The sequence below is a fragment of the Rattus norvegicus genome, chromosome 10 (genome assembly GCF_021556685.1).
Source record: "Rattus norvegicus strain SHRSP/BbbUtx chromosome 10, alternate assembly SHRSP_T2T, whole genome shotgun sequence".
Taxonomy (NCBI): Eukaryota; Metazoa; Chordata; class Mammalia; order Rodentia; family Muridae; genus Rattus; species Rattus norvegicus.
The window spans coordinates 53,131,130-53,152,969 of NC_141543.1; the positions used below are offsets into that span (position 1 = coordinate 53,131,130).

A 21,840-nucleotide genomic window follows, 5' to 3' on the forward strand; every position below is an offset into this window, starting at 1 on the left:
CAGCGGCCGGTGTGCTTCAGCAGCCACTGCCAGCTAGCTGCTCATGCCGCCAGCTCGTCATACTGCCACCCCCACCCCTCCACCCCTGGCTTGGAATTCCTGACTGCTTGGCTCTCTTTTCCCTGGGAAATTACTTCATACTGCAAGATCCCAAACGGCAGCCCCACTCTGCTTTGGCTATAACCGTGTTTGGATACAGCCCTGGATATGGTACATAAGTGTATACTTAGTCCATGTGGGTTAAATGCACCCTGAATTTACTCTCAGAGTCTTGCACTCATGTTTCAGGGTCCCTTGCACCCTTATCTTCAGATACCCACTGCTGTCTGACAAACCCTTGGCTCAGGCTCACTCCACCAGCTGCTTTCTAGCCCAGGACTTCTGTGTTATCTCAGTTCTGGAGTGCACAAGTGAGCTCACCCTGAAGTCTGGAGAGGAAACAGGGCGACATAGAAAATCTGTCCTCTGTAAAGGTACCTACAGCATTTAGACACCCATGGGATCTTACAAGCCATGTCTGTAATTGTATCAAATCAATAAAACCACCCTCCCTCCCTGCTTCACTCCCTCTGTGGCTTACCCTGCCCTCTACAGTCCTTGTCTCCGGATTACTGTGAGTGTGGCTTCAGTCTGGGCTCTGTGCTCTGGGAAGCTGAGACTTAGTTATCTCAGGCTTCCAACCATTGGGAGATTTCATTGGGAAGCTCTCCCACTTGATTAGCTTGTTTTGAAATTCCGATTTCTTTTCATATTTCTATTCCTCTTTCACATGAGTTATGCTTTATGAGACAAGCAAAGGTTTAGGGGCTGGGGGCCCTTTCTGGTGTAGACATTAAAATTCCTTGTCTTGGGTGTATCCTCACTTTCATTCTGAACAAGCCCGTAAATCTGCGTCATTTTTGCAAACCACTATTCAAGAGGTTAGAGAAATCGCCCCCTGGTGGTGAAGCTGCAGAACTGCCAGCCCTTCAGTAACGGAGGTGAATGTAGGTTAGGTATCTACATGCTTGACTATGGCCTTTAAGCTTCTCCACTTCCTTACCATGACTTTATAGCAGTCTAGGGTCAGACTCAGTGTAGCCATTTGAACTCTGCCTGTGCCCTTCTCCACAGGCATCTTGCTTTAATTTTGCATTTCTTGCATTCTTTCTGAGAATCAGCAAAATACATTCTATTTTGATAGTTTGCATTCCTTCCTTGTCATTTGCCTGTTTTCCTTCAGTGATCTTTTTTTCTCTGTTTTAACCCAGGCTGGCCTCAAACTTGCACTCCTGCCTCAGTCTTCTGAGTCAGATTCAGCTTCCAACCATCTTTCAGGGTTTTTACTGGCATATATTTATTTACATAGTAATGGGTTTCATTAGACATTTTCAAACATGTATATAATGTACCTTCAGCAGCAGCAGCTGCCATGGCCCTCCCTTGTCACTTCTCCCACCACTTCTCTCTCTTCCCAGCTGCTCCTCCTCCATGTCTTTCTTTTTGTCTTCTCTTTTTGTTTGTGTGTTTGACCCAAACTTACAGTTGTTTTCAGGAGCATGAGTGACGGGTTATTTATAGGAATACAGGCACCATGCCAGTGCTTACACCACTGGAGAAAATGTCTCTCCCTCTCCCAACAATCATTAACCTCTATCAATCTTCCGGGGTGGGTGGGGCCTCCTAAGTCCCTGATGACCTCAATCTTATGCAGGTTTTATGCTCATAATCACAACTGCTGAGAAGCAGAGGCAGGCTGATTGCTACTGATCTGTCTACACAGAGCTCTAGGCCAGCAAAGGCTGCTTAGTGAGACCCTGCCTCCAAAGAAAGGAAGGAAGGAAGGAAGGAAGGAAGGAAGGAAGTAAGTAAGTCAATATCCATCCATGTCATGTCAGGATAACAACTCTTTATTTACCAGACTTTTTTTGAAATATATATGTATTTCTGAATAGGTATATGAGAGTACATGTGTTCAAGTGCCTGTGGAGGCCAGAAGACAGAGGGCATCAGATCCCCTGCATCTGGAGTTATAAGTGATTGTGGGCTGTTTAACATAGGTGCTGGGAACTAAACTCATATCCTCCAAAAGAGCATAAAACACATTATTGACTTCTGAGCCATCTCTCCAGTCCTCTTAATGGACTTTTTAAAAAAAAGATATGTTTATTTTTCTTTTATGTGTATTGGAGTTTTGTCTGCATGTCTGTGTGAGGATATCAGATCGCCTGGGACTGGAGCTACAGACAGTTGCGAGCTGCCATGTAGGTGCTGGGAATTGAACCCGGGTCCTCTGAAAGAGCAGTCAGCTCTCTTAACGAACGGATAAGCCATCTCTCCAGCCACAATCCCCAGTAGTGTTTTAAAGACTATCTGGGTAGTGAAGCACAGAGCCACTCTTTGCCTGGCTTTGCATGGTCACACCCCTTCCTGCACAGCCTTGACCTGACAGAGGATTTCGTGCTCTCTATGGCTTCCTCAGGGACCAGGCACACAAGTGCACAGACATGCATGAAGCCAAATACTTATACATACAGCGTAATAAAAACATTTCTAATTAAAACATATTTTATTCAGGGGTGGTGACGTACACCTTTGATCCCAGCAAGGGAAACAGAAGCAGGTGGATCTCAGTGAGTTCAAGGCCAGCCTGACTTCTATTGTAAGTTCTAGGCCAGCCAGAGTTACATAGTGAGATCCTGTCTCAAAAGCTTTGTTTTTGAGGGTGGCCAAGTTGACTCAGTGGGTAAAGCTGCCTCCTGCTAAGCTTGATGATCTGAGTTCGATCCCCAGGACCCACATGGTGGAGAGAGGGAGCCAACTCCACAGTTCGTCTGCACATGACACCACAGCAGGCATTCATGCATACATGAACACATACGTGTATGCATTCACACAAAGAAAATAAATGAAACTTGATGTTTTAGAACAAGAACATTTAAATAGTCCTTGGTATCCTTTGGACACACTGTTGGAAGTTAAGCCTTTTCTATTCAGTTTCCCTGGCTGGCTCCTTCAAGAAACATCACAGGATTGCTCTGGGCAGGAGGGTCTCTAAATCAAAATGTTAAGGTGCAAGGCATCACCTGGCATTCAGTCATGGAAGTTTCCAGGAACTCAAAGCTCAGTAATGTTGTCTGGACTGCAAGGGAACTGCTTCAGAATACCTGTCTGCTGGGGCTGGGCAGATAGCTCAGCAGTAAAGAGCACTGCCACTCTTCCAGAGGAAGAACCTCTTCCAGGTTCAATTCCCACAAGTAGAGCACTTGCCTTAACAGGCATTAGATTCAGTCCTCAGAAACATGCACACGTGCGCGCGCGCGCGCGCACGCACACACACACACACACACACACACACACACACACCATACACTTAGAGCAGGCATGATGTGTGTTAGCTTCCTTGTTTTTCCTTTCAGCCTGTAAAATGCTCAGCTCAGCACCCCCACCCATTACTCTCCCCACCTTCATCAACAGCTTTCACCTACTCTCTTAACAAGGTTCTTGTAAGAATGAGTCTACACGCACACTCCTCACTTCAGCTTTGACTCAGAAATTGAATTTCACTGTTTTTTTTTTTTCACAAGGAAATATTGAGAGCCACACACAGAGTTATATGTGTTGGGTGCTTCTTATAATCTTAACACAATAACAAAGGAAACAACCTAAATAATTAATCATATGAAAGTTTTTAAAACTTAGATCCAAAGCTTAGGAAATGGCTCATTGGGTAAGATGCTTCCTGAATTTCAAAACCACAGAATCCATGTTTTTAAAAAAATGCAAGTGGGGTTGGGGATTTAGCTCAGCGGTAGAGTGCTTGCCTAGCAAGCGTAAGGCCCTGGGTTCGGTCCCCAGCTCCAAAAAAAAAAAAAAAAAAAAAAAAAAAAAAAATGCAAGCATGACTGCACATGGCTGTAACCCCAGCAATGTAGAGGGTAAAGGTGGGTTTTCTGGCTGCCAACCTAACTCTTGGTTTAGTGAGAAACCCTGTCTCTAAGGAGTAAAGAATGGGGCTGGAGAGATGGCTCAATGGTTAAGAGCACTGACTGCTCTTCCAGAGAGCCTGAGTTCAAATCCCAGCAAACACATGAAAAAAGGAATAAAGATTGGTAGAGCAGGATCCCCATGTCCTCTCTAGTCATCATGCATATGCATGGGTACATGCTCCGTCATATGTGTGTGCCCCTAACAATCACACAGACACACAAAACACACACAAGCAACTCCAAGTTAACAGTTGCTTCTGCGCTGTAGGTATCAGAAGCCGGACAATGGCAGACGTCACCGCGCCACACCTGAGACAGTGTGTGCTGACTCCCCAGAGCCCTTAGTGTCCATGTCCCCTTTGTCACTCTGTTGTATCTGTCTTCATACCTGGTCGTTCTGTGAACCAGAATGGCTGGTATAATTCTAGTCAGCATTATATCTGTAAACTCCAGACATCAGGAAGAAAGAAAACTGGCCTCAGGTCATTCACCAACTGTTTCAGAGTCCAAAGACTGCCTCCAGCACACCCGTTCTGCCAGCAGTTACCAAAGCAGAACTCCTTCTCCACCAAAGAAGATAGAAATCAGGCAAAGGTTATGCCTCGACCCAGGTTTTATACTAATTAGAAGTGCATTAACTGCAAAGGATAACTCATTTGGTTTAAAAGGAGCTCTGTGTGTGTGTGTGTGTGTGTGTGTGTGTGTTTGCTTGAATTTTTCTTACTTTATATTTTCTCACATTGAGTTGTAGAGAGGAAGTTGGGATGACTTGCAGTCTGTGCCCAATTCATGCACTTTTTAACTCAAATCAGTTTTTTGGCAGTGGTTTTGAGACAAAGTTTTACTCTGTAGCCCAGGCTATCCTGGAACTATTATAGCTAGGCTGGCCTCACAGTCATGAAAATCCTCCCACTTCAGCCTCTCAACTTCTAAGATTAAAGTCAAGAGCCACTGTTCCAGCCTTTGGTTTTGTTTCCTTGGAAAGAGTTTTGCTGGGAGTCCTGTCAGTCCACTCAGTGTAGACCAGGCTATCCTCAAACTTGTACAAAAATCCTCCTGTTTCTGCCTCCTAGGTTCAAGGATTCCAGGCATGTGCCAACATATCCAGTTTGTCAGATTTGTTTTGTTTTGTTTTAAGACAGGGTTTCCCTGTGTAGCCCTGGCTGTCCTCAAACATAGAGATGTGCCTGTTGCTGCCTCGTGAGCACTGTATTAAAGGTGTGTACTGCCATGCTCGGCAAATTCTATTTTTAAAGGTGCTGACTTTCTAAGTTCTCACCAAGAGGCCAGCATAACTTCCTTTGGCTTAGCCAGATGAAAGTTACATCGTAACCAACTGATGTGCATTAGTGAAAGTGCCCTGCACATGGGGAGGCATGGGTTCTTACTGTTTGTTTAAATAAATTGTCCTCCCACTTGAATTATACCAAGTATACAAGAAATAGCTTTATTCTTATATATTTTGCTTTAGACAGACATAGTGCAGGCCATAGTTGATAGAGGGGGACAGTGAAGGTACTTACACAAGGATAGTCTAAGTAAAGAATTTGACTTTACCCTGGCTTCTGGGAAATGGTCTGTGTTGTAGCTGGTAGTCTTGGCTTCGGTGCAGACTTTGGGCAATATGATATCAGTCATATGGAGGCTGAGATCAACCATAGGCAGTCAGCCAGTCACTACTAAAACTCTGACACCAAAGCTTGGTGGAACTCACCCAGTTGACAGTGCTCCTATGCCTTGCCACATATTGAAGCTGGACTGACCTATGCTGCCTCCCCAGGAAGCACAATGGGATCTCTGCATCTGGAAACATCTGCATGCCTAGACTCTGCTTTAGGCCTCTCTTTCTTTGGCTGCCTTTAATCTATACCTTTGCTTAATCATGCATTGAACAATCGTCGGTGAGTAGTTTATGTATCTCTAGTGAATTGTTGGTGGTTTAGGGAAACTTCTAAACTTGAAGTCAGTATCTAAAATCAAGGCAGGACTCAGCAGTAAAGGCACGCACGCACACACACTGGTGTACATATATACACACCCCAGGAGGTAAAGAAGTTTACTTTTAAAACAGTGGAGGCAGAGTAGGGGACTGTATTCACTGAACGTTACTTATGACCCCCGCTCCTTGTAGAAGACTCAGTGGAGAAAGTAGCTCTGAGGGGAGAGAAGGGGGCAGTTTGTGCTGGATGGAACATGCTAGTTAGACAAAAGAAGTAGAAAAACAGGGTAAATAGCTAATAAGCGGCCCAGCATTCCACTTGACCAGAGCAAGGTTTACAGACGCTGACGGAGGGAGCAAGGCTGGATTTTGTACCCAGTTTGTTCCACTCTCTAAGCCCAGCCTCTGCTTGAAGGCTGTCAGCTCACATGCAGAACATCTGAGTGTGCTGACAGAACAGGCTCTGTAGAAAGCTGGGGGAGCTGGATAGAGGTGGCCAATGAATCAAAGGAAACCAAGACATAAATTTTAGTGTTGAGACTTGTATCATGTTCCTGTTGAAAAACCATGGTTCAGAATTCTAAGGTCAGTTATTGGCCCTCACCACAGGAAGGCTGTGTTGGCAACCTTCCCGGTAAGGAGCAAGGAGAGCTGTGTGTGTTATGTGTGATGAGCATGGGTTTCTAGTAGTTTCATGTCTGTAAACCATATGTCTTTACCTGAAATCTGAGCACATGAGGAATGGGGGTTCCCCACACTGATAGAATTCCTCACAAAGCTGGGCACACACCCACTGGGTCTCAGAAGGTTATGCCAGCCCAGGTGGTGGTGGTGGTGGTGGTGATGGCACATGCCTTTAATCTCAGCACTCGGGAGGCAGACTGGTAGATCTCTGTTGAGTTCAAGGTCAACCTGGTCTTCAGAGCAAGTTCCAGGACAGCCAGGGCTACACAGAGAAACCCTGTCTTGAAAAAAAAAACAAAAACAAATAAAAAAGAAAGACAGACAGACAGACAGACAGACAGACAGACAGACAGACAGAAAGAAAGAAAGAAAGAGAGAAAGAAAGGGAGAAAGAAAGGGAGAAAGGGAGAAAGAAAGAAAGGAAGAAAGAACAAAAAAAAGATTATTCCCACCTTGAAAAGGGTTTTAGTGTGCTTCTCTCTTGCAGGGAGTTTCCAGATGATCCAGAAGTGCAGTGGGACACAGAGCATGTGGCCAGCACCATCCTCCAGCACATACATGCCAATGCCACCGACTTGGTAAGGGAATGCCACTCTCAGTAGAAAGCCTGAGGTCCCATCCTATCACAGGACTAAGTTCTGCCACTTGCCCCATGACTGCTTCCTACTCCTAGCTCTGCTCCAAGCCCACTCTAAAGACCCTCTGCTAAACCCACTGAAGAGCAGCCCCGCACTTCCCTCCATTGTATGTATGCTCCACTGAACAAGTTCTCAGCACTCAAGCTTGAGAAGAGCGTTTTTCAAACCGTGTTCTGCCTCCCCACTTTTCTCCTGGAAATTCAGCACCTCAGGAACCTGCACAAGACCCTCACTGATACAGAACTTCTAGTACCAAGCAGCTTCACAGTTAGGGTAGCATTCTCCTCTTGAAGATGAAAGCTGTACATGCTGGTGTTAGGGAGATGGCTCAATGGTTAAGAGCACTGCTGCTCTTCCAGAAGACCTGGGGTCAATTCCCAGAACCCACATGGCAGCTCATAACTGCCTATAACTCCAGTTTCAGGGATCTGACACCATCATGAAGACATACATGCAGGCAAAACATGAATGCACATGAAATAAAAATAACTAAGTTCCAGGGTTATGGGCCTGCAGAGACATATAGGGGCATAGGGGTTCTGGATCCCACCCAGAGCTCTGTGCATAAGCCCCAGGTCTGTCCATGAGCTACCATCCCAGTTCTGAAGCTATGCTATCCAAGCCTCCTTTGCATTTGTGACACGGTCTCACTGTGTAGACCAGCTTAGCCTTGAAACTCAGAGATCAACCTGGAGTGCTGGGATTAAAGGAATGCACCCATGCCTAGCTAGTCTCCATTTCTTGTTTTTTTTTTTTTTAAAGATTTATTTATTTTACGTGAGTACACGTTAACTGTCAGACACACAAGAGAAGGGCATCAGATCCCATTACAGATGGTTGTGAGCCACCATGTGGTTGCTGGGATTTGAACTCAGGACCTCAGGAAGAGCAGTCGGTGCTCTTAACCACTGAGCCATCTCTCCAGCCCTCTTGTTTTTTTTTTTTTTTTAAACAAAGATAAATTCATACTCACTTTATAAGGAACTTTTCAGTCACCATTAGAACAGTAATGGAGTTTCATGTTCACTCGCAAAGGTGGGCAAAGCCATCTCAGCTCTCTTAGAACTAGCAGGTTAGGGTTCAGCCACAGTCAATTCTGTCTTGTCCTGTCCTGTCTGTCCTGTCCTGACTGTCCTATTCGTTCATTTACTATTGACAGAATCTGTAGCCTTAGCTGTCCTAGAACTCTCAATGTAGACCAGCCTGGCCTGAAACACACAGAAATCCTCCTACCTCTGCCTCCCCAGTGCTAGGATTAGAGGTTGCGTGGACATACCTAACAGCCCATTTTAAAGCTGCCAAGGCTTACTTTCCAAATCTCAAAATAATCAAAATTACTATTTTAATAGCTAAAATGTCACTATTCAAAGTCCATTCATCTGATTGAGTCTTTTTAAGATAGAGCATGCTGATGGAGAAGCAGATTGGGCTTTTCTATCAATGACACGTTCATTGAGTGAACATTAGACCTTTGCAGGGGGTGGGAGAGGGTGGCATTGAGACAGCGTTTCTCTGTGTAGCCCTGGATGTCCTGGAACTCACTCTGTAGACCAGGGTGGCTTCGAACTCACAGAGATCCACCTGCCTGCCTCCTGAGAGCTGGGATTGAAGGTGTGTACAACTACCACTGCTAAACCTTCTATTTTTAAAGATTTTTTTCCTTTTTGTTATGAGTATGCTTGAGCCTATGTGAGTTTATGTGCACTCTCTGTATGCAGAAGCCCATGGAGGCCAGAAAAGGGTGCTAGGTCACTGGAACTAGAGTTACAGGTGTTGTGAGCTGCATTATGGGTAGTAAGATTAGAACCTGGGTCTTCTGGAAGAGCAGTAAACACTTTTAGCCACTGAACTTTTTTTTTTTTTTTTTTTTTTTTTTGCCTCAGCACCCTGATTTCTTATGGTAGTGGCTTCTCCAGGACTAAATCCAATTTGGCCCTCATCATAGAGTATTAGAGCTGTTAGCCATACTGCTCACTCCATTTGTAGGGAAATCCATCATTGCAGTCCTGGAAGTCAGGGCCTGTCTTTTTTTTTTTTTTTTTTTTTTGGTTCTTTTTTTTCGGAGCTGGGGACCGAACCCAGGGCCTTGTGCTTCCTAGGTAAGCGCTCTACCACTGAGCTAAATCCCCAGCCCCAGTCAGGGCCTGTCTTGATCTGGCCCTTGCAACCTGAACATGGGAGAACAGGGTCCTCATTGAGAGGCTGAGTTTCTTGTATAGCAGCTCAGGGTGGGGACTTCTCAGCAGAGTGAGGGATTACAGCATAAGCAACCTGTCCCATCTCTTCCTTCTTCCTCCATCTTCAGAGCAATCCTGCTTCTTGTCGCGTGACCTTCTCCTCTGCCCCTGTTTTTAAGGACCATCGTGATTACTTTGAGCCCACCACCCCATCCAGAATAGCTTCTTCATCTTGTAATCTTTAACAATATTTGCAAAGTCCCTCTTCTACACGAAGTGACAGCTCAGGTTTCGGGGAAACAGGACATAGGCAGCAGACATATTATTAAAGGCTACAAGCAGCCATAGTCGTCATTCACACGGATAGATGGCAGTTCAGCAACCACCCTAAGGGCAGCTTGTCTTCTGCTTCATACCGATGCACGTCAAGGGTCTGCTGGTGGTCACCAGCTCTGATGCCTGGCCCTAGAAATATTCTGAACAGGGCACCCAGCTGCAGGATACTTTCTAATGATAGTTTCAGACCAGTGAGTGGTAGGAGGCCTGTGCCAGAAGTTTCGGAGTTTCAGGGCTGGGGTTCTAGCCCAGTGAGTAAATACTTGCTTAGTATGCACAAGTCCCCTGGGTTTGAATCCTTGCAATGGGAAAACCAAGAAAGAAGGAAAAAGTGTTTCTCAGTTTTGATAAATGGGACCGTTTTCCCAGCCATGAAGCCCTTCTTTTGGTCATCATGAAGCTATCTAGGGAATGCCCTGGATTGGCACTGATGCTCCATGGCGTTCCTGAAGATGGACACCTGGCTCTCACAGTAGCCAAGGCCATTCCCTATAACTAGAAAGGCCACGCCTGGTGTATTGGTACAGGTCTATAATCTGTCACCTGGGAAGGATGGAGAGAGACCAGGAGCTTAAGGCCAGTCTCATCTACACAGAGTTCAAGGCAAGGCCGGGGTACAGGAGACATGTCAAGCATAATAATAATAATAGGGGTTGGGGGGCTGGAGAGATGGCTCAGCCGTTAAAGGCTAGGCTCACAACCAAATATATAATAGGGGTTGGGGATTTAGCTCAGTGGTAGAGCGCAAGGCCCTGGGTTCGGTCCCCAGCTCCTAAAAAAAGAAAAGAAAAAAAAGAATAATAATAAGAATCATAAAACTAATAGAGCAAGAGTGACTCTTTTCCCTGACTACCCCAATTCCAGTTCTAACCCCTTCATCTGTGCCGCCAGGACACTCTGTCCCTGGGAACAGCCCTTCTCTTTCCATCAGTCTCTAGTTTCCTGAATCCTTGTTTTCTTATGATTCTCTCATTCATGGGTCTTCTCATGCTTATTTATTTATTTGTGTGTGTTTGTGCTGTATGTGGGTACGCACATACCCGTGTGCCTGTGGGTTCAGAGGACAACTGGAAGGACTCCTTTCTCCTTGCACCTTCATGTGGCTTCTGAGATCCTCCGTCGGGCAGCAAGCAGCTTTACCTACTGAGCTGTCTCTCTGCCCCGCACTGTGATTCCTGTTATTATTCAAACTACAGAACTGAGCACCATGGCACATATGGAATCCTAGTACTTGGGAAGTGGAAGCAAATAGGAGTTCCAGGTTATCCTCAGCTACATATGAGTTCTAGACCAGCCTGAGCTACATGGCAGACCTAACAACCCATCCCCACCCTCAAGTCAAACCTTTTTTTTTTAATCCATCTGTGCAGAAATGAAATGTTAGAACCGAGACAAAGCTTGTAGGTAAAGCTATCTTTGTAAATGGAACCAGAGGCAACCTAAGATAGACTTCTGTGAGGCAATCCAGGACATTGTACTTGTGGTATGGCCTGAGGGGGGGAACACCAACAAATCAGGCTGTATCTACTTGAATGATTCCTGTGTAGCAGCCATGGAAGAAAATACAAGTGCTAAGTGACCAGGCAGACAAGAAACAAATATCCACTGAGACAGGTTCTCGTGGATCCCAGGATGGCCTTAGACTTACTGTGAATCAAGGTTGACCTAGACTTCTGCTCCTTATGCCTTTCTCCCAGGAACTAGGACCACATGCTTGCACCACCACATAAATGATGCAGTGCTGAGGAAAAAGCCCTGGATTTCATGCATGCTGGGCAAGCACTACCAACTGAGCCATACCCAGAGCCTACAGCAGAGGTGTCCTGAGCCTTGGAGTCATGAAAACTGAGTTTGATCTCTACAGCCCATGTTGGAAACAAACCAAAATCCAGGCATGGTGCTGTGAGTTTATGGTCCCAGTACTGGGGAGACAGGCAGGCAGATAGATCCCTGGGGTTCTCTAGTCTGCCAGACTAGCCTGATCAGCAAGTTCCAGGCAAGTTTGAGACCCTGTCTCAAAAACAAGATGGGTAGCTCCTGGGGAGCAACTCCTGCAGTTCTCTGGCCCCCAAAGATTCGGAAGACGAGTCTCCACTCTGTCCTATTGCTAAGACCTGGAGTGAACCACAAAATCACAGCTACCACACTCAGATCTAACTGCTCAGAGTCTAGGCAGTGGTGGTGCACACCTTTAATCCCAGAGGCCAGCCTGGTCCAGGACGGCCAGGGTTACTGAGAGAAACCCTGAGTTTAAAAAAAACAAGGGCTGGAGAGATGGCTCAGTGGTTAAGAGCACTGACTGCTCTTCCTGAGTTCAATTCCCAGCAACCACAGGGTGGCTCACAACCATCTGTAATGGGATCCAATGCCCTCTTCTGGTGTGTCTGAAGAGAGTCACAGTGTACTCATAAAATAAATAAATCTTTAAAAAAATATACTAGGGGTTGGGGATTTAGCTCAGTGGTAGAGTGCTTGCCTAGCAAGCGCAAGGCCCTGGGTTCGGTCCCCAGCTCCGAAAAAAAGAACCAAAAAAAAAAAAAAAAAAAATACTAACAAAAACAAAATTTGAAAAGTTTCAGGGTTCTGCTCTCTCCTTCCCCAAAGGAATGGTGAAGGCTGAGGCAGCGGAGAAGCCATTCAACACCTCTGAATGAGCCCTTCCTCCTGGGTCTGTCCCCACAGGTGGTGACTTTTGATGCAGAAGGAGTCAGTGGTCACAGCAACCATATTGCCTTGTACAAAGCTGTGAGGTATGCTTCTCTGGTGATGGAAGTGGGAAGGGTTCATCCACTGCTCAAGAGTTACAATTAATACAGTTAATACACTTCCTGCCTGTTGTCTGCGCCCCAGAAAACCTGCTCCTGTGTCACCTACGGTCACTGCTGCTCTGCTCCTCACCTACTGCACCACATCCTTTTTTAAAAAACATGTGTGGGTGTTTTGCTTTCATGAATGTCATCCTGGTTCTCCCTTCAGGGAGGGGCCTCCATGAGGCTCATGTGGAGGCAGACCTGACCTGATGGCTCCCAGCCTTGCATTTAATTGTATGCACCTTTGAAAGATACCGGAAATTATTGCTCTCATTTTTTCCCCAGTCAGTTCAACCTGATTCTTTGACTGTGGGATGATGAGAGGCCACACTCCTCTCCCCTCTTGTAAAAATCATTTGCTTCATGGACCAACAGAGGCCACTGATAGAGCTATGTATTATCAGTTGCATTGGGTTCATTCACAGTCAAGAAAGACACCATAGGGTTGGGGATTTAGCTCAGTGGTAGAGCGCTTGCCTAGCAAGCACAAGGACCTCGGTTCAGTCCCCAGCTCCGGAAAAAAAAAAAAAAAGGAAATGCCCACTCTGGTCCCTTCAGCAGTAGCCAGAGGTATGGAATCCTATAGATTTAGATGTTGACTTATACAATAGAAACCACTAGGAGTCTGTGTGCTTGTTGGGGTGTGGGCCATGCAGGCCTTCCTCTGAAGGTCCCTTCTGTTTCCACAGAAGAGTAGGTGTCTCATCTAATGCTTGAACTCTTCATCCTCCAGGGCCCTGCACTCAGGAGGGAAGCTGCCTGAAGGTAAAGAAGGCCTGTTTTTGTTTTTTAGGTTTCTGTTTTTTGCAAATTGACAACAGTCACTACCCCTCTAAGACACTTACCAAGGACATTTGCAGATATTGTTAGCCCATATCTATTCATTTCCATGTATCTATGGACTTAACCATCAAAATTACTCAGGGAGATGCTGCAGACCTGGCTTTTGCAGATCTCAGTTCCTAGTACCCATATCAGGCAGATTACAACAACTTATAATACCAGTTCCAGGGTGGTCAGACACACTATGTACAAATGCGGTGCACATAAACTCGTGCAGGCACGTGCATACACAAATAAAAATGTTTTTAAATATGCAAGGAGAAAAAATGGCACCTGTACTGAACGTGCAGATTCTTTTCTCCTTATTAGTCCTAGACAATGCAATACAGAAACTATTTCCACAGCATTTACTCATATTAGAGATTATAAGTAACCTACGGATGAATTAATGTATACAAAGGATGTGGGTAGGTCCTATATAAATACTGTGTCATCTTATGTGAAAGACTTGGGCATCCGTGATTGAAATATTTGTGGTAGTCCCAGAACAGTACTGCTGGGGACTGAAGGACACCTATACAGTGGCCCTAGACTGTGCAGTTTTGTAAGGTGGACTGCTCTCCCTGACTCAGTCAGATGCACATGGCGGCTTCAGACTATCCATTGCCAAGTGCCCTATCTAGTTTCTTCACAGGGAGTACCTCTTCCACTGATAGTAATTTGTTAGTCTGTCCAACTCACCTCCTGTCACCCATGTAATGAATGAGGTTGTAAGTACCTCGAAGGTTCCTGATAGATCGATGAACTTGAATACTTTATAAATCCCTGGGAGGCTCCGGACCCCACTGGCCATTCACTACTCATCCTACTCTGCTTCTCTGGTAAGTTCTGGGCTGGCCTGTGTCACAGGGGTGGCATGAGCTCAGAGAGTGAAACAAGGAGATGAGTGCTGTCTTCACAGACTGAGTGAGGCCTCAAGAGCACCTCTGGCCTCTATTTGTCTCTCCCTTGTAGAAGGGTTTTGAGAGAGGGCATGTCTGGGAGCCCATGAAACAAAAGACTCAAGTCAAATCTTGGGTCTGAGCTGCTCAAGACAGCCTGCCAGTCTGCTTTCTCTCTGTTTTTCCTTCTCTGGAGATTTTTAGCCAGTTCTCTCTCTGTTCTGCAGGAGACAGTTCTCTTGCTATTCTAAAAAGTTCTCTGGATATCACACATCATGCAGATCTTAAGCCCAGTCTTTTATTTTACATATCAACCCAGTCATTTACCCCAGGTTTCCTTTTGATTATCCCATGAATCAGCCTCCTGTGGCCCAGCTCTTTGACTCTTAAAAGACAGCAAGCACATCTCTTTTTTTAAACATTGCAAAAGAATTCAGAGATCTGCTTGCCTCTGTTAAACAAGAGAATAAACTAGCTGGGTGGGACCCACGCAGAAAAGACCATTTCTACCTCTACTGGGCCTCAACCTAAATTCCCTGTCCTAGACTGACCTTGAACTCAGGAATCTTTGCAAGCATAAACAACAAGAACAAAACGTAGCTGGGTGGGATCTGAGATCACCACTACCTAAACCTCTTTACTTCCTTGCTAAGTATCTGACAAGTTGGCTCACAGTGCAGCTGCCTCAGTTCCTTAGATCTGTGAAGCTCCTTACACAATTTATATTGCATCCTTATATTTTGCATAGTTGAGAAATTACATATTTTCGATCATGGTTTTAGAGTTCTTTTCACAGCCTTCAGGGCAGTCAGTAGGTCCCAGCATTTACCATTTTGCTGAAACATTAGCCACACCTATGCCTCCTGGACTAGTGCAGTCTCTGAATGTCGCGGAGTCATTAATGTTAACAGAGGACATTCAACAAGGAGGAGCAGAGTAATGCAAAAATATGTACATTATTATACAAACAACCCTTATGCCCACAGCAGCCATTGACACCACGCCTCTTGGCTCTGTCCCAGGGGCAGGAACCATGTCATTCTGCCCTTACTAAGGCCATGTCAGACCCAGCAGCGGGGTCTCACTCTGAAGCTGAGGCTGGCCTCACATTGATGGCAGTCCACCTGTCTCTGCCTTCCAAGTGCTGGGATTACAGGTGAGAGCCAGCACCCCCAGCGCCCAGTGTCAGGGCAGAGCTGGAATGACTGTGCGTCTCCCAACGCAGAAATTCCTGTCTATCATCTATCCTCGTGCTCTAACAGCCCCTTCCTCTTGCAAGGACAGTCACAGCTGTGGGGCACTTCTGTCACCTCAGTTCTCCCGAGTGGGAGAATACTGGTTAGAGAGCAACTCCGGTGCCACAAGGCACCTGCAGCTGAAAAGCAACTGCCGGCCTTGAGCCCCCAGGAGGGGGACCGCTCAGGGAGGCACCTGGATCCCTCTGAGAGCAGCACAGTGACGCCATCTGCCATCCGTCTCTGCCCAGGGTGCTCTGTACTTACTCTCCAGTCTGTGAACGTGCTTCGGAAGTATGTCTTCCTCCTGGATCTCCCCTGGACTCTACTGTCGCCCCAGGGTGTTCTCTTTGTGCTCACCAGCAAAGAAGTGGCACAGGCCAAGGTAAGACATGCATTTCCTGGACACTGCACTGGCACTGTGACCCCAGCCTCAGGTCCCTTGGCTCCTCAAAGCCCTGCTACCTGCAGAGCACTGACCACAGGCACCGACACTGCCCCACATGCTAGGTTATTGCAGCTGTACCCGACTGAACACATTTTCACTGATTTGGGCTTTTTTCCTGATGATAAAATTTATAATCATGCTCATTTTAAGAAACTTAGAAATACATACCATCATCAGTAAATGAAGACAGGGGGCTGGAGAGCGGACTCAGATGCAGTCGCTGCTCTGGCAGAGGATCTGGTTTCCATTCCCTGCACCCACAACCATCTGTAACCCCAGTTCTAGGGATCTGTCACCCTTTTTTGGCCTCCATGGGTACTACACACAAGAGGTATATACATGCACTCAAGCCCAGACATTCATCATTCATATAAATCTAAACACACACACACACACACACACACACACACACACACACACACACCCCGCTGGCAGTGGGGCAGGTGAGAGGGAAGGGCTGCAGAGCGAGTGCCATCATGTCCTCTCTGACTCTTCCAGAAAGCCATGTCCTGCCACCGCAGTCAGCTGCTCTGGTTCCGCCACCTCTACACCGTCTTCTCGAGATACATGAGCATCAACTCGCTGCAGTTGCTCTGAGGCCTGAGAGCTGTCAGCTCCTCGGAGCAGCAGAGCAGGAAGTCCCCTGGCCAGACCTGGGCTGACTGACCTGCTTGACCAGGGAGACCCCAGCAAAGCAGCCTCTGCCTAACAGGAACCACATGGACAATGGGTCACCCCAACCCAGAAGGCTGCAAGTCCAGAACCAAGTTATATTGGGGTGTCCTTAGGTAAACACTTGAGAATATAGAAGCAGCTCCCTAGTTCCCAACAACCAAAAGGCTAAGGAGTCAGATAGCACCTGAGGCCTACAGCTGAGACTCCTGGCTTTCCTGTGATCTGCCTACCTGATGTTCCCACTGTGTGCACGAGAAATGCCCGTGTGTGACTTCAGTTGTCCTGCTGCTACAAAACCTCGTGGAACTGAGGTTTACACATTGGAACATGAAACTGGGTAACCTGAATGTGTGTCCTGGGCACTGTCACATACTTCACTCCAGGATAAACTACCTCACATCCTCTTTGAAGTGAGGACTGTTACTTTGTTGACAGTATCCTTTGAGTTTTTTATGATATACACAACAGTACAACCTATGAAAAATGTTTTCAAATCCTAGACGTTAAAAAGATGCATAGACTTACAATGACTTGAGAATTATTCTGTGCCTTTTGTATTTGTTTTACTATCTATTCACGAATGAGGAGGATGGAGGTGACAGTAGCCCAGCTGGTAGAGCGTGTGCCTAGGTTTGGTCTCTAGCACGGCATAAATGTGTGTGCCACTTGGGTTCTGGAGGCAGGAGGATCAGAAATCCAAGGTCATCTTTAACTACACAGCAAGTTTAAAACCAACTCAGGCTAAAGGAGATTCATTCCAAAATAAATACTACATAAACATCTAGGAAGGAACATTTTAGTGGTTTGTTTATTTGCTGATTTAACCTAATGATGTGATTTCTCTTCATGAGCTCCTTCTGTGGGGCAGGGCTGTTCACACAGTCTCCATGGCCACACTTCACCTGAGAAAGTTTTACACATCCTCAGATATACAGGTATGTAAATGAGTATAGAAATCCAGCATTTACTAATAATAAATCATAAGGAAATCTTTTAAAATAATTCCTTGGTATACATAGAATTTTACCACTTACTGAATGCTGACTCTGCATGCTGAGATGGACATGGTTATTTTACATAAAGAATTAAAATTCTGGCTAAGTAGTGACTGCCTATTTCCATAGACACAGTATAAAATGGCAGAAGTGTGTTTAGAAATATATAAGAAGTTGATGGAAGGGCTGGAGAGATGGCTCAGTGGTTAAGAGCACTGACTGCTCTTCCAGAGGTCCTGGGAACAGCAACCACATGGTGGCTCACAACCATCTGTAATGGGATCAGATGCCCTCTTCTGGTGTCTGAAGACAGCAACAGTGTACTCATATACATAAAATTTATACATCTTAAAAAAAAATTGATGAAAATTCTGCCCTAATTCCAAGCCACTAAATCAAACAGCAATTTAATTTTTTTACGTGTGTGTGTGTGTGTGTGTGTGTGTGTGTGTGTGTGTGTGTGTGTGGAGTTTTGTTCTTCCAGCATGCGTTGTTCCAGGGACAGGCAAGCATCTTTACCTGCTGAGCTAACTCACTGTTACAGATTCACTGTCAGATTTAAGCTAGGTGCTAAAAAAGCCACATTCATTTGTAGTCTCATAGCTACTCACACTCACCGGCTTTTCAAAGAGATTATTGGAATCAAACACGACAGGGCTTGAAGAGATGGCTCAGCAGTTAGGATCTCCCGCTGCTCTGGCAGAGGACTTGGGTTCAGTTCTCATCACCCGCATGGTGGTTCACAACTGCCTATAACTGCCATTCCAGGGGATCCAATATCCTCTCCTACCTCGATGGGTATCAGCCACATATATGGTACATATACATAAATGCAAGCAAACCCTCATACACAGTAAATAAAAATCTAGAGAAAAAAGTCAAACATCCCAACAATACACTGCAAAGACTGATTCGATGTGTTCATGTGAAAGATCAGAGTATTGCTTTTCCATAATTACACCACTATGATTCTACAGGAGCAGAAAACTTTGTATTACAGTTTTAAAAAAGAGAAAGAATGGTAGTCTGTAGTCTGGGCTGAGGCATTCCAGCAGCACATGTGGGGTTGTGTGGTATGAGGGCATGCCTAGTGCACACACAGTGCACATCTTTGTGTTCAGAACAAGGTTGAAGAGAAGCCACACAGCACAAAAGTTGGGCCGGTTAATTTTGGTTAGTGTGAGTTTTCATTCGCTATGTCTGCAGGAAGTTTTCACTGCTCACACACTCCATGACCCCATGTCCACTCAAATACAGGTCACCACCACAATTTAGAGGTAGGACTCTGGACATCACAGCAGAGAGGACATGAATGGGCAGCATGACCTTGAACATGCTCAGTCTGGGTTCTGCAAAGCTCAGAATCTAATGTCTTCTTGGTGCTCAGAGAGCAAAGGACAGGAACCGGGGAGACGGTGGCTCTTGCAGCCCCCAGGGCAGTCACAGACATTGGCAAGTGAAGGTACGCTCCAGTGAAAGGTAGTCCTGGGTAAGCATACAACCAGAGGAAAGTGCCTTCCTACAAGTTATCCTAACACAGGTCTTTCTCCCGGTAGATGCAGCCCCTCCCTGGAGGCAGGCATGGCGGCCAGAGATTTTAATTTCTGAGCACTAGGGAGGCAGGGTAGGATGATCTAAGTTCACAGAGCTGGAGTTTCAGGACAGTTTGGACTACACAGAGAGACCTTTCCCCCCACAAAATGAAGGTTCTTCCCAGGGACACAAACAGCCAGTTGACAGACTATGCGATAATCAATCTAGGCAGCAGCCCCTGAGTCCTGGAGCAGATGTCAAAATTCCAGGGGTTCCTTCAGGAAAACAATCAGGTGAGGAGGAGAGATGGATCCTCACCCTCACATAAAAGAAAACAAAAGGGGTTGGGGATTTAGCTCAGTGGTAGAGCGCTTGCCTAGCAAGCACAAGACCCTGGGTTCAGTCCCCAGCTCTGGAAAAAAAAAAAAGAAAAAAAAAAGAAAACAAAAAATATCCCAATCATTTTCCCCTTATACAAACAAATGGAGTCTCCTTCCTTGAGAAGGCTGAAGAGCCGATTCCAGTCTGGGAGGTGTCACCACAGGAGCAAAGAGACTTTATAGTAATGAACGCTCCAAAGCTGGTTCACACAGCAGGATGCTCTCAGCAGTGTTCAGACTGAGTCTGCAGTAGCATAGGGCACGGCGGTGCATACCTGAAATTCCAGCACTTGGAAGGCTGAGGCAGGGAGGATATCTGTGAGTTCAAGGCCAGCCAGGTCTACCTAAGACTTTCAAGCCACCAAGGCTACATAATGAGATCCTGTCTCAATGTTGGGTCTGAAAATCCAAAGCAACCCAAGCTGGCCCAAGAGTCCATGCAAAGCAAGATTTTTATTTGAGTTGGACGGCAGAAACAGGTCAGGAACAACAGCACAGACTCTGGAGCTGACTGCATCTTTGAGCATTCATCTTAGCAAGCATTTAAGGCAAATGCTTACAAACTATTATTGTGGTCGGGCCACTGCTGATGGATCAGGGCCACAGAACAGACTCAGGAGCTGAACTATAGCACCCTCTGCCCCGTTACAGAGTTGTGAATCATGAAAACCACAAACATCTGTGCCAAGTTAGTTACATTTTCCCACCAATCAGGATTTAGGACTTCCTTAGGACTATGTCTTTGTGGTACACTTACCCTGTTCCCATTGGCTGGCTTTTCAACTGTGGCAGGGGACTTGCCTAGCTAGCATTCACATCTCAACTTGCCATCTGGGATGTCAGTTACCTACATATAAGTCTCTTTCTGCCAAGCAGGATGTCAGTTACCCAGGGAGGTCTTGGAAACTTAAACATTATTTGGCCCCTATTCAAAATGTTCAAAATGGCTTCACTTTGGTTCTTTCTTACATCCCAAAGAATAAATAAAAAAGGAATGGATGGGGGCTGGAGAGATGGCTCAGCGGTTAAGAGCACTGACTGCTCTTCCAGAGGTCCTGAGTTCAAATCCCAGCAACCACATGGTGGCTCACAACCATCTGTAATAGGATCCGATGCCCTCTTCTGGTGTGTCTGAAGACAGCTACAGTGTACTTACATATAATAAATAAATAAATCTTTTAAAAAAAAAGGAATGGATGGATAGATAGATAAATGGATGGATGAATCATTGGATTGATCTATAATAGATATTTAATCACATGGCAAACTCTGAGATTGTGAACAGTGTAGTGAGCCATATTGGATTTGGGCCTGGATAGCTCAAAGTGGCTCTGTAACTCTTGGCCACACATACTCCTAAGAGCCTCTCCCATGTATTTACGGAACAGGAAGAAAAGACCAAGTAGTAAACACCCGGTGTCTCCACTGCGTGACCTCTGCTGAGCCTGGCTGATGCATGTGGAACCAATACACCAGGATCACACCTGGGTGGTGGTCAATTTACTTCTGCCTTTTACTTCCTCAGCCTTTATCCTGGAGATTTAGGCTGGTCTTCTGGGATTTCTCACTAATTAATTCAGATCTCGAAGTCGGTCTTTTGTTACCGAAGCCAGGTAGTCACGAGCCAGGTAGTCACGAGTCAGGGTTTCCCACTGTGCTTCCCAGATATTACCCGGGGAACTTGGGTATATAAGTGGTGAATAAAGCTACAGGAGTCTCTCTCTCTTCCTCTCCTGGCTTGACATGAATAACCTGTATGTGTGTGCTTCTTTCATCCCGTAGGCTTTCGCCCGATTCTCGGTACCAGGTCTTGTTGAGGTGTGGCTCAGCCCTAACACACACCTCTAACCCAAGGGCTTTCTATAGAAACAAAAGCTAAATAAAGTCAATGATGTAGGTCAAGTGACAGTGAGCAACCAGTTGACAGCAAGCTTAAGAAACCCAGCAAAGGGCTGGAGAGATAGCTCAGCCTTTAAAAGCTAGGCTCACAACCAAAAATATAAGAAACCCAGCAAAGACAAAGGAGGGTCTTTGAGTTGAAAGGGATTTAGGACGGCGTGGGGAAGGAGAGGGAGCCTTTCCTTCTGGGATGTCGTTGGAGTAGAAGGGTCGATTAGATGCTTTCTCTGCCTCTCTGTGCCAGCACGTTTTTACCACGGTGTCTGGTTCCTGAGTCTTCATTTGGTAAATTGAATGTTTGGGATTTTGTTTTAAAAATAATGCAAGTGCAAGATCTATCTGAGAGGAGAGTGGGGAGAACGGAGAAGTAGAAGTCGTGCTAGAGGAGGTAGGTGTCTT

At 45.9% G+C, this 21,840-nt stretch overlaps 1 protein-coding gene across 4 annotated transcripts in view; it reads left to right on the forward strand.

Annotated features, from left to right (window-relative positions):
* Positions 1-17,426, forward strand: part of Pigl (phosphatidylinositol glycan anchor biosynthesis, class L) — a 59,252-nt gene extending 41,826 nt beyond the window's left edge. The window contains exons 3-7 of one of the 4 annotated variants that reach the window (XR_015630181.1): positions 7,079-7,169; positions 12,425-12,492; positions 13,286-14,216; positions 15,763-15,896; positions 16,458-17,161. Coding sequence is in view for 2 of the 4 variants with exons in the window: in NM_138901.2 (NP_620256.1) it covers positions 7,079-7,169; positions 12,425-12,492; positions 13,286-13,317; positions 15,763-15,896; positions 16,458-16,556 (424 nt within the window). In the remaining 2 variants the exon portion in view is untranslated. 4 annotated transcript variants of the gene reach the window in all.
* The last annotated feature ends 4,414 nt before the right edge of the window (positions 17,427-21,840 follow it).